The 13339-nt window shown below is 35.5% G+C and overlaps 1 protein-coding gene across 1 annotated transcript; it reads left to right on the top strand.

Moving 5' to 3' along the window:
* Positions 1-2125: 2125 nt before the first annotated feature.
* LOC110446542 (60S ribosomal protein L18-like) lies at positions 2126-11396 on the top strand. The gene is made up of 7 exons (XM_021491738.1): positions 2126-2184; positions 2311-2397; positions 3123-3230; positions 6901-6999; positions 9265-9388; positions 10605-10674; positions 11271-11396. Exons 1-7 carry the CDS (start codon positions 2182-2184, stop codon positions 11344-11346), a joined length of 567 nt encoding a protein of 188 aa, XP_021347413.1. The 5' UTR covers positions 2126-2181; the 3' UTR covers positions 11347-11396.
* Positions 11397-13339: the final 1943 nt, after the last annotated feature.

Below are 13339 nucleotides of genomic sequence, written 5' to 3'. Positions count from 1 at the left end.
TGGATAGAATGCCATTACTCACTACACAACTAGTTACATTTGTATAAATTGTTTTCATAACCATCCACAACTCCGATTTCAACCCCATCTTATACAGTTTGTATAACAAGCCACCATGCCACACTGTGTCAAATGCCTTGCTGCTATCAAGGAAACTTACATACACATTTTCTCCTCTCTCAATATTATAATTCACACATTCTTGTAAGTTAAATGACGTTAGCATACTACATAAACCTGCCTGATAGGCAGACTGGTGGACATTAGGAAAAAAGCTCGAATTAAGGACTGGATCTATTCTCTTCGTTAATATCATTTCAAATATCTTAAAAATGACGGGCAAGAGAGTAACCCCACGGTAGCTATTCGGATCATCTCTCGGTTTTCCATTACCTTTGTGTAAAGTTACAATTACACCCTTTTTACGATCACCTGGTATGTAATGATGTTTGATTAAAGAATTAAACAATTTGGACAAGTGACGATAGAGTAGGAGCTTCCCATATCTTAAATGTACATAGACTACATTATCAAATCCCCGTGTTTTATTTGAACTTAATTTTTCACATACATTCTTAACCTCTGTTTCCGTGATTGGTTCGTCCAAAAATTCGTTTCCATCTTTTAAAGTCGTTTTTTCAATTAAGGCAACTTGTCTCAAAATTGGCTTTTCAAAATTTGCATCAAACATTGAGTTTGGCTTACTTTTAAACAGCTCTTCAAAATGATCAGCCCATTTCTCGCTGATAACTCTAGGGTCTCTTTAAGTCACTCCGCCATATTTAAATCCGGTTTGTGTCTGTTTACGCCTACCCGATCTAGACTTGAACAGAAACCAAAATAGTCTTTGGTCCATCTCGCTCGATTTATCAATTTCCATCAACTGCTCAGCCATGTATGCGTCAAACGCTTGTCTAAGAGTTTTTCTAAACAAAGATTGTACGTTTTTATAATTCTTAACACTATCAGAGGCATCACCTCTAGGCCTCCCCTTGTTTACCCATAATTTCCTTAATTGTTTCATATCCGTATGAATAACTTTTAAATCATTGTTCCAGTAAGGTTTCAGATATTTTCTGTACTCGGCCACTGTATGGTTTATGCGTTGATGGTTTCCATTCTCCCTTTCGACTTTTGCTGGTGGTAATATTTTGGTGTTTATAAATAAACTTTTTAAAGTTGAACGTTTACCTGATTTGGAATATCCTGATGATGAGGTGATTTGGAAAAAACAACCCTACCCAACTCTACATTCATTTAATCGTACTGCACACAGACCAGAAAACTCGACTCCACCGCGTTGGGAAAAAATACGGTTCACCGCTCAGAGAGATATTTCTGTTAACTGCTTCCATTGTTCATGCTCTTTTAACGTTATCAACATGTTTACACCAACTAACGTAATAAAAGATCGTACTCAAACATAACCGACTAGATCCAGTTTATAAGACCGTGACCCTATACTTTTATCTATTTTTTATATTGGTTGATCTGAAGTAGGAACAGTTTCACTATACAGTGACCACGATGGTTGTACTATTTGTAGTGCTGTTAGAATCTACAAGTTTTTTAACCGGTTTATAAGCTTAATTGATCTTTCTTGTTATTTAGACTCAACTAATAAGAATAAAGCGATCGTTTTACGGATGTTCTTCTAAATTTTGCAAATGAAACGGTATTCCTAACAACGGCACCAAAGATGGAAAATGTGGGACACTGTTATACCTTTTAAAAAGTGTCAGTATAGCGGTCAGTTATACTACTTGTTTTTTCTTCCTTTTTCATTGAACTGAAAGCATTGTAGGACCAGCTTAATAACGATATAGATTGCAAGAAAGCTCCTTCGGAATATTTACGCTGAAAAATGAGTGACAATCATATGATATTAGTGCTAAGAAAAATTGAAGATATTTTTTTTTAGGCTAGATTTGTTGCTTTTAATGATAGAAAAATTCAAAAGCCTCTTAGCTTATGTCTAATTGATTTAAATGTGGTTTCTTTATTTGAGTTTCATTCATAAAACATTTCAAATTTTGCTTTCACACTGCAAACTTATCAATCTATACAGTACAGTAGACATCTGCGTTTGGTATCCATAGACCTGTAATATTCGAAATGATATCGAGTAGCCTCCCTTCTCCTTTTCCGGTTTAGCACTTCCTTTTCCGATTCAATTCCAAAATGGTGAGCATGAATTATAGAAATAAATACAAATCCGAAAGATATCCCACCAATCCTGAATCTGACCTCATAATTTTCCATTGATTTGAATAAAATATGTTTCACTCCTTTATTTTATTTCACTTTTAGGGCATTGACATCTGCCACAAAGGCACAAGGAAGGTCCTAAGGAAGGAACCCAAGAGTCAAGATATTTATCTTCGACTTTTGGTGAAAGTGAGTATTTGTTCCGATCACAATAGACATTGTAATAGATAATGAATTTCAAACCGTTTTTCGGAGTATTTTGTGTGAACTCCTTAATGGTTGCGACTATCATTACAATTTGAGAACGATCGTCGAAGAGCTCGAGGAGGCCATGTGTTGTATATTGCTAAATACATAGGTAGGCCTATGTCATCATTTATCAAAGAATTAGATTAAGAAGAATACGTACTTTCGCTGGGGATTGAACGTTCTTGTATGATGATCTACCGATGGGCTTAATGGAACACCGCCCCTCCCTCGCCTCTGTTTATGCATTTAGTTAATTAAGTAATCATATTTATTACCAAAACAAACGGCCATTCATGGCACCAAAAAGCACACACGATTATCAGACTGGCATTATTTCTAAACGTTGCAGCCTTTATTGAAACGCAGTGTATTTTAAGTTTCAAGAATAAATATATTGATAAAAATATGTGGATCTGACAGTAATACCTTGTTGGAGTTTTGAAATAAGGATGGCAAGATTTTTGTCATAAAAAAACCAAGTTCTCCATAAGCTAGAGTTAGACCTTACAATAATGTTGTAAAATATTAAAGAATTGCACTTATTTGTAACTAGATTACTATATATAAAGAGAAAGACCACAGACAACAATTACACAAACTATTTTTTTGCATATAATTGGTGCATCTCTTCTGCTAGTATATTACCTTACTATTGTACGTTTCAGCTATACAGGTTCCTTGCCAGACGTACCAATGCCAAGTTTAACAAAATAGTGATGAAGAGGCTCTTTATGAGCAAGACCAACAGACCACCCATGTCTTTGGCAAGAGTAGTAAGTATCATTTCCATTATAGTTACCTCACATGTCTGTGATCAATAACTGATCATATTATTAAACTGATATGTAACCAGTTACCATTTTTTCTGTGATCAACCTTGTCGTAGATATATGTTCACACCTCTTTTAACTGGTAGGTAAGGTAGGGGGTTGGACTTGAAAACTAGCGTAATGATTTAAATGATTTAATCCAAATGTTCCATATAAATAAAGAACCTCAAAAGTCCATACAGAGTTTCTCCAAAGCAAGGGATCTTGTAAATTCAAGATCAATGATCGGAACTCCATAATCAATCGATAGTCGATTATCAATTTAAATGACCAACTTGTGTATCATAAGAGAATGACTTAATTATTATCTGATGTAATTGTGCCGACTGATGATATAATGCTCGTTTCTGAAATCTAGGCAGAAGGTAGGTAAAAAGCAGACGTTTCTGAGTACAAAGTTACTGTCTCACTGTCTGTACTTCTGTGTTTGTATTTCTTATTTCGGTGTAATTGTCTGTCACGTATGAAAATCAGAAAGTAGATTGAAGTCTTGATAATGAACAGATATCATTAATTATAATTAGATGAAGTTACAAACTGGAAATTGTGGTCTATTGTTCACGTTTCACACCTATAGGACGGGTAGGCTAGTTCACATCCCCACAGGTAAATTTTCCTGCAAGGTAGAGTTCGATAATCAGGGTGTCGATCGTAGGGAACAATAAAAAGCTAGTCTAATGAGGGTGAGTCTAATTGGAAAGGGGAGAAGAGGTTATCAATTTGTGAGAACTTTATGTTCTAGTCGTAAATACCTCAATGAGTAACGGTCCGATGCATGCGTATCGGTAAATTGGTGATGCGTAACAGCTCAAAATTTGTTAGTAACAGTACCGTAGCGCTAAACGGCCTGGGGAGAACACTGCTATTACATAGCATATTAACCCTTAGGCTGCTACGTTGATTTCTTTGTAAAGGGACGGCACTGCTGAATTATTTATTGAAATATAAATAAGTTTACTTAATTTTTCAAATGCGCATAACTATAAAAGTTGTAGAAAAATTGTGCGTTATTGTCTAGTTTATATTAACGTTTTCGATTCTAAAGTTGCTTCAGTATTTACCTGTACAGGTGGTAATAAAGGTAAGAAGAGGTGAAACTTTTAATTAATCGGATTTAAGCACCAGAAAGATCATTTTAAAATTGTTTTAGTCAGCAAATGTGATTGGAAAATGGTAACAGAGATTATAAACTTCATTTATGACATAAGACGCTGTACATTTACACGGAGATTCTCAGGTAAAAAGGTCAGGTATTTCATCAAGAATTGCATGCGATTTGCTACAGGTTTCAGGTCGTCATTCAATATATTTATTGTCACAGTCGGCATATAGATATATGTTAGCTACGGTCTAAGTTTATGATTAAATCATCGATAAATAGTTTGAAGAAATCAATCGGCTCAAAACGTGTCAATGTTCAATTTGGCCTCACCTGCAGACGACATGTGCGCCTCGGTCCGCCGATATTTTCATGTTTGCGTAGGGCACAAAGTCGTCCTTTGGAAAGTTACATATTATGTTACACTGAAGTATTTCCACATCAACCATGTCAAACCCTTTAAAACCTTTATTATCATCGTAGGTGACGCTGGAGAACAAATGTTTACCATCATATTCATCACTTCAATCTACATTTTTATGACTTTTTTTCCGATTTGAAATTCTCGCGCACACTTTGATTATTACTAGGGTACATTGCCAAGAATATCGAAAGTAATGACAAAGCAACCAATCAGAAGCCTTCTACTATACGCTTTCGTGTTTGGTATAGCAACAGTCCGCTTTCACACTTCCTGTTTACTGATCAAAAACCTACAGACCGCGCACCACTATAGTGGTTCGTGGTGCGTAGCACCGACGGCCCAACTTTTCGAAACGACTATTGTGGTGCGTAGCAGCCTAAGGGTTAATAATTATTTATTACGAAAAACACTACTGTTAGCTTCATTTTACTAGCTTTCAAATATGGCGGTTTTGGTTGATACAAAATGCGGATGTTTGTATTATATGAAACGAATACAAGTGACGCAACTAAAAGCAATTCTGCTGTTTTACCATATACAATTCCATTTTTATAATGTTGCATCTGCTTCAAGTTAGAAAAGGAAAAATCATTATTAATCCAGTTTTTTATGACCATAATGCAGAATTTATCATTGATTTGTAAAAAGAGGTATTTTTAATCTACCAACATTTAAATTTATGTATGAACGCTAAATGTCATCAAAATCCGAACTTTGAAAATGTGGGTAAATCGCTGATGGGAAGGTTGGGGTTACAAGGTGCTTGTCGTAATTTTTTTAAGTATTTACTGACCACTGACATTGACTATGTGACGCTTGAATGTGGACGTGGTTTCAAGCGGGAATTTACGCAATATTTGACATTGAATTACACATAACTGTCTTTTTGATTTCAATTCTTCAATACAATTGAACATAATAAATCTTTCATCAGCAAAATCAATTATTGGATCGAACCCTTTTCAAACTCGATTTAATCGTTGTTTCCGATTATTGGTACACCACTAGTAAATACCCTTCTAATATTTTTGACCCCCATCCCCCACCAATCTAGGAGTAATCACTAGTGTTGCATGTCAAATATTCATGACACAGTTACAATATGAAACCAGGCACAATTTATTTTGGACAAGTAGTTTGACTGGACAGATTTTACTTCAAATAACATCTCGCATCCAGTTTCAGAAGCCTTCAATAGGTATATCTTTGTAATTTAACCAATATATAACATTTCATGTACTTTTAAGAAATCCTTGAAGAAATTCAAAGTATTAAAAATATATCCTTTAGAAAGGCAAAAGAGTTTTCTGTGCAATAATTGTTACCATTTTATGCACTACTGTCAAGCCTTTTTCTTTCATTAGTTCATTATGTCAGTTTCATAAAATTCTAGTTCAGAACAACACAGTATTTTCTTGTAAATCTTCAGGATTTTATGTTGTTTGAAGTAAAATCTGTCCAGTCAAACTACTTGTCCAAAATAAATTGTGCCTGGTTTCATATTGTAACTGTCATGAATATTTGACATGCAACACTAGTGATGATTACTCCTAGATTGGTGGGGGATGGGGGTCAAAAATATTAGAAGGGTATTTACTAGTGGTGTACCGATAATGTTGTTATTCTCAGAAATGTCAAATTTCTCTGGATTTATTGTTTTCATGGAACCTTGTGAGAGCTTCAGGCTTTACATTAGAGTCTAGCAGAACTGTTTATTTAAATGAAATTTCACATAAAACTGAATCGTTTCAAGGAAGAGAGAGAGAGCCACTTGTCCCTTGTCACTTGCACCGACGCGGATCGGTGAACTATTTAGCAGGCTAGAGTCTCATTCGTTATCGGAATTGTTTATTGTGTCATCAGCATCATCATTTAGATGTAAATTGGGTAAATTGTTCTGCCTGGTCAGTCTCGCTAGCGGCATTCTCTCCTCGATGTGTGTTGCGAGGGGCACATCTTCATCCTCAGAATCGTCCCATTCGTCGGAGCTTGAAATGATGGCCTTTAAATTCTGAAGACAGTTTTGTCCATAGGTTTATTAAATATTGTCCAGTTCTTGTTAATGTTAGAATGATTTTTGTTTTCCCTAGGTTCGACTGATGAAGAAATCTGGTCGTGACAGCAAGATGGCTGTTGTTGTCGGAACTATTACTGAAGACATAAGGTTATTGGATGTCCCAAAACTGAGGGTAGGTTCCAAAATTAAAAACAAAAATGTCTGCTCAGTAATACATGCCTTCATTTTACTGCTGTCCCTACAGATTTTATGTACATTTTAATGTAAGCAATTGTTTAGGCAGGATGTGTGTCATGCAGAATTTGCCCATCTTTTTGAAAAATTTGTGCATAAGATGTTTTTCCATGTTGAATGCTGTTGGCACAATATTGGTTTCACACTTCAATTAACCAAAATAAAGATTATTTTATAATCAATGGAATCTCAAAGTCCGTCTGTAACTTTCCAGAGTATAACCTAAACATTTGTACTGTGACATCACTTTTCTTTTTCATACAAGTCACGTCTTGAGTAAAATGATGCTACTCGGGAATTTAGCATTCACTCTTTTTTGTATCATTCATTTTCGGAAATTGCCTTTATTTGTTTTGAACGAAACACTGATTTCCAGAATAAATGAAGCCAATTGACTCGTCAATTTTTTTTNCGACAGATTCTGTGGATCAAATCTAAGGACCGGCATGGACTTAATGCGATTGTCTTTTTCTTCAAAAAGTATTATACATAGAAACAACATATATTTGTTAAAAGTACGAAAATATGACAAAAATGAAATTCTTGTAGGAATATGAGCAGAGCTGGTCTTACGATGATACTGTGTATGTACATGTATATATATATAATTTATACATGACCATCCGTGAAGGAATACGGTATATAAGACGAATTTAAATTGAAACCTAACGGTGTCAAAGGGGCCATAATTAAAGAAATGCAATACAGTTAACTTTCAAAACGTAGTTGGTCTAAAACTTCTAAATTATATTCATATTTAATTCTGATTTTGTTTTATATATAATTTTGTATTGCAATAGTTACACATGAAATCAAACGAATACTTGTTGTCTCCGATTGATACACACGGAATAAAATAAGATTAGGTAACTTGAAATTAGCGAGGTCCATGTTACAGGTAGGAGCAACCATATTAAACATTTATTTAAAGTGTAGACTTGTAAGGACCAATATTTGCATTCTGTTTATAATTTTCTTTTTATTTTTCATTTCTACAAACACACAAAAAAACACGAAAATTTGGGGAATTGAGTGGGCGGCCCCTCGACGATACACACCATCTAATCAGTCGCATGATGCGGTGTATTGCGTAAGCTCCGCCCATTATGACAGGAGGGCTACTGTGCTGAGGTGTGATTGACGTTTCAGACCAACCAATAATTTTTGGTGATTTCACAGTGCAGTCGGCTTGTCCGCCTCGGTAGATTTTTCAATAAAGTTATGTTGATCAGTAAACTGTGATAACATTTTATACAATGCATACTNTGATGGCCTTTAAATTCTGAAGACAGTTTTGTCCATAGGTTTATTAAATATTGTCCAGTTCTTGTTAATGTTAGAATGATTTTTGTTTTCCCTAGGTTCGACTGATGAAGAAATCTGGTCGTGACAGCAAGATGGCTGTTGTTGTCGGAACTATTACTGAAGACATAAGGTTATTGGATGTCCCAAAACTGAGGGTAGGTTCCAAAATTAAAAACAAAAATGTCTGCTCAGTAATACATCCCTTCATTTTACTGCTGTCCCTACAGATTTTATGTACATTTTAATGTAAGCAATTGTTTAGGCAGGATGTGTGTCATGCAGAATTTGCCCATCTTTTTGAAAAAATTGTGCATAAGATGTTTTTCCATGTTGAATGCTGTTGGCACAATATTGGTTTCACACTTCAATTTACCAAAATAAAGATTATTTTATAATCAATGGAATCTCAAAGTCCGTCTGTAACTTTCCAGAGTATAACCTAAACATTTGTACTTTGACATCACTTTTCTTTTTCATACAAGTCACGTCTTGAGTAAAATGATGCTACTCAGGAATTTAGCATTCACTCTTTTTTGTATCATTCATTTTCGGAAATTGCCTTTATTTGTTTTGAACGAAACACTGATTTCCAGAATAAATGAAGCCAATTGACTCGTCAATTTTTTTTCTGTTCTCTCCATAGTCACACAATAGAAAATTTTGAAAGATTAAAATAATTGCCTTCATACCCTGATTTATATGTTGATGTGTATTCATAATTGTTTTCATACTTTGTCAATATTCTCATATATTGCTTTGATTGAATTGAACAAAGTAACGTATCGTACAAGATTAACACTGTCACACAGATTCTTATGAAGAGTGTTTCTTTCGAGTTGAATTTCTTGTTATTTTAGGCAGAGATCTATAAATATCGTTTTATGCCTCTCGGTTTTAGATTTGTGCACTGAAAGTAACCGAGAGGGCTCGTGCTCGTATCCTCAAATCTGGTGGAGAGATCATCACCTTCGACCAGTTGGCACTCAGGTCACCCAAAGGACAAAACACAGTTTTGATGCAAGGTAATTTAGCAGCTTGTTAATGTCATAGAATCTATACTAAATACTAATGCAGGTGTATGCTTGCTCTTAAACAAATTGATAGAAATTAATAAATACTGTACTTACCTTGTGGAGGTTTGTTTTTAGGAAGTGAAAAATAGTAACAAAACTTGTTTGATATGAACTTTTTTATAGATCTCCCAAGATAAGTACAGTTATGAAGATTTATACAAGACAATTTATGTAAATTTGCAATAAAGGCACATTTAAAAAGAGTTGCATATTGAATATTTATTCATAAAGGTATCGACAAAGAAAGGTGTTAAAGCTAACTAATGCCTTCAATAATAAAATAAAAAAATTGTGATCTCTGCATCAGCTGAAATAGGTACAGTACACTTCAGGTGATTTGGTACTGAAACCCCGCGCGGGCGACAGTCGTCGCGCAGGCGAATGGGATTAAAGCCCCACCGAGAAATCACCTGAGCAAAGTCGCGGGGGGCCGCCCACCCCGCACGGATGAGCGTTGGGGATTAACTTGTCGATCGGCAGNGTATATTAAGCATTCATGGGTAATTTTAAATAGATCTCGTGGAACTCGTTTCTTTTTAAATATCCACTACAAGACGGGTTTTCCCCCCTAGTATGTGCTGGCATTTATTTTCCGTTCGGGAAATTCAAGTAGCGCTTTCTGTTCGTTGTGCCGATTGTTTGTGTGCATCTGTGGTACCGTAGACAGGAACAGCGGCCACAGCAGACACACATGTCCCAAAGTTTGAATAAAACTTAAACTAGTAATATACTGTATTTTCTNCTGACACGGTGTCTTGGATGGTCAGCTATTTGCACCAACCATTCTTGCTCTATTTCGTATTCGAAGTCAGAAGGTTGCATAAATTCACGAAAGAAAATCAGCTGCTTTCGACGACCTAGTTACAGGTGGCGCTGTTGATGTACATTACGTAATGCGATGTCAATCAGGTGNCGACGCGTACTGTACAATGTCGATTGTAAATTATCAAAATGCATTTAAGCTAAGCTTTCCTTTCTGGATGATTCTTTTCACCTATAAGAAAAAGTACCAAGATTAATTCTGTGTTAATTAGCATAAAATCATAATTTGGAAATAACAGATCAGCTTCTATTTTAAATATGTTTTAAGTATGTGCCTGTAAATTATTGCAAAGTAAGAAAACATTCTGATACTATTTTAAAACACTTTTTATGTTAATTTCAGGAGCCCGTAAAGCCCGTAAGGCTTTCCGACACTTTGGACGTGCTCCTGGAGTACCACACAGCCACACAGCGTAAGTAACTTAACATGATCAAGCTCCATTTCGGTTTTGTATTCAGACTTCATAGTGCCATAATAATAGTTATGGCAAAAATGTATTAACTGTAATAGTCTGAAGTAGTGTAAGTAATGTAATACAATGATTCCCCCCCACCTTTGAATGGTCTACAATAATTGCTTTGATATATACAATACTAAATTTGATCTACTTAATATGGTAATATTAAAGATAAAAGATCAGATGAGATTGAGCTATTGATGCCTCTTGGCCTCTGGTTTGATCAGTGGACTTATACAATTGATACTTGCACATATTTGCTGTTCCACCTCAAGAAAACAATGTGATTCTTTACAATCATAAAGAATACATTATTTTTTCAAAACTTGAATTATATACCTATATATAAATCTTATTCTATTTTCTGCACCCTCCCACACCCAAGAAATTTTCTCTGAAAATTAACAATGTATCATACCATCAAACTAGTTGTGACGATTGTAGTGTGATGCACTTGGTGCTGAATGAAGGTGTTTTTGGTGGATCCTTCGCTAATGCGACATGTTTTGTGAATTTTTTCCTCTATTAACTTGATTTTTTTCTCCTTGCAGACCTTATGTGCGAGCCAAGGGCAGGAAGTTTGAGAGAGCCCGTGGACGACGTGCCAGCAGAGGTTACAAGGCTTAAGCTGTGGTTCTCTTGTTATAATTCTGAAATAAATTATCTGGGAGACCTTGCTTTGTGTTGGATTCATACTATCAAATTAAACAAACAGAAAAAAAGTGATGTATTTAGCTTGCCTGACCCAAAGTAATAACACTAAAGATCCCGATCCTTAACACTATATATTATGTGACATTTGGATTCTGTGAAACTTGTTCATCCTTGCTAACAGGTCTGGTTGTCCTGTTTAACCATTCCAATCCCAAAAACCTTCATCCCTTTGTCAACCAAAATTACAAAAAGGCAGCCTTTAGGATGATTGTCACCATCTGGATGCTGAGAGATCGACACAATTTGGAAATATAGTTTTCTATGATGGCTTAAATATCAAGGTGAACAGTACATTTTATGACATTTTAAAAATCCTATATAATTCTGATGTAACTTTTATGGATTTTGTCATTTCTGGATGTGGGCTGCAAGTTGGGATAGATCCAACAGAAAACACCATTGAAGTGGTCATATTGTGTTCAAATAGTAGATGTGTAAAGGGGTTTAATTGCCAGCAGCAATATTGTTTTCCCTCGAGAGTTCACCTTCTCGGTAATACATATGTATAGAAATACTGACTTTCATGCGAGATTAAAGAGGTGCAATTTATCACAAAGTTGTGCGAACACTTGTTCATATAAGTTTCCCTTAATGCAGGACAGGTAGCTAGCCAAGCTGACTTGACATGTCCTATAAACACTGTTACTCTCTGTTTGTTTTCCCCTTTATCTTTAGGTCACCAGAGCTTTAGCTCAATTGACCCTATTGCTGTCCGTCGTCCCTCAACATTTTACATTTTCAACTTAAGCTGAAATACTGGCAAAGGGGTTTCATTAATATTTCATGGGAAGGTTACTGACATCTTCCTGACCAAGTGTTTAAATGTTGTTATTTTTCGGGTCGATCAGAAATCCAATATGGCCGCCATTTTGAAGAAAAAAAACTAAAATTAAAGTCAAGTTCTGCTGGCACGATTGAACTGAAACTTGGTAGGAATGATCGACTTGTGGTCCTGACAAAGTTTTGTTATTTTTCGGGTCGATCAGAAATCCAATATGGCCGACACGGCCGCCATTTTGAAAAACTATGTCAAACTAAAAGTCAAGTCCTACCGGGCCGAATGACTATGGTCCTGACAAAATGTTGTTCTTTTTTGGGTCATTCGGAAATCCAATATGGCCGCCATTTTGAAAAACAATTTTAAACCTAAAAATAGGCCGATTTAACTGAAATTCTGCCCGGGAATGATCAGCTTATGGTACTGACAAACTTAAGTTAACGTTATACTTAACTATTTTTTACTCAAATTGGTTCATATTTCAACAACAAAAATAAATACTGTCGGCCTCTTGTTTATGTCCAAACCACATATGAGGATCGATACCTTTATGATGTATAAACATTAGGTAAACTAATACAGGTTAAACAGGGTTTCTATGTGGATGCTGTATTGGAGAAAATAGATTAATGAATGACATGAAAATAATATTCAAGGTATGCTATTTATTACTGGTTTAAAAAATATCCCTTGATTCTGTTGACATAATGTCTTTACACATTAACAATGTACAGTACGTATTAAACGTTTTAAGAACAACAGGTCCCTTAGTCAAGCTATAACTGAGTAACGATTTGTTTTGTTTACCTGTACAACGATGTTACAAAATTGTGTATTTTATTTCGCTCGACCCCAGACATTTCGCCTATCAATGGAGAATGTATACATTATTGAATATAATACTGGTAGGGTGTAGATCTATCTCCCTCTCCTGTAGGTCATACAGATGACCCAGCTGGTGTCCGCCTCGTCTCTGTTCATGTTCCGAGTTTTCTTGATTATGATAAATTCTTTTGTATGTCTCGTTTTTAGCTCACCTGGCCTGAAGGGCCATGTGAGCTCGTGACTTACTGCGGCGTCCGTCGTCCATGCATCAAATTTTCTTTTGATCGACTTCTTCTGAAGAAC

This window comes from Mizuhopecten yessoensis, unplaced genomic scaffold, assembly GCF_002113885.1.
Source record: "Mizuhopecten yessoensis strain PY_sf001 unplaced genomic scaffold, ASM211388v2 scaffold2781, whole genome shotgun sequence".
Taxonomy (NCBI): Eukaryota; Metazoa; Mollusca; class Bivalvia; order Pectinida; family Pectinidae; genus Mizuhopecten; species Mizuhopecten yessoensis.
This window is presented reverse-complemented; position numbering and strand designations above follow the sequence as displayed.

What these genes read in the sequence shown, in the direction of transcription:
- LOC110446542 (XM_021491738.1), top strand. An exon ending in ATCTTCGACTTTTGGTGAAA is followed by an intron (nt 2,398 to 3,122) that starts GTGAGTATTTGT and finishes TGTACGTTTCAG; the next exon opens with CTATACAGGTTCCTTGCCAG. An exon ending in GTACCACACAGCCACACAGC is followed by an intron (nt 10,675 to 11,270) that starts GTAAGTAACTTA and finishes TTCTCCTTGCAG; the next exon opens with ACCTTATGTGCGAGCCAAGG.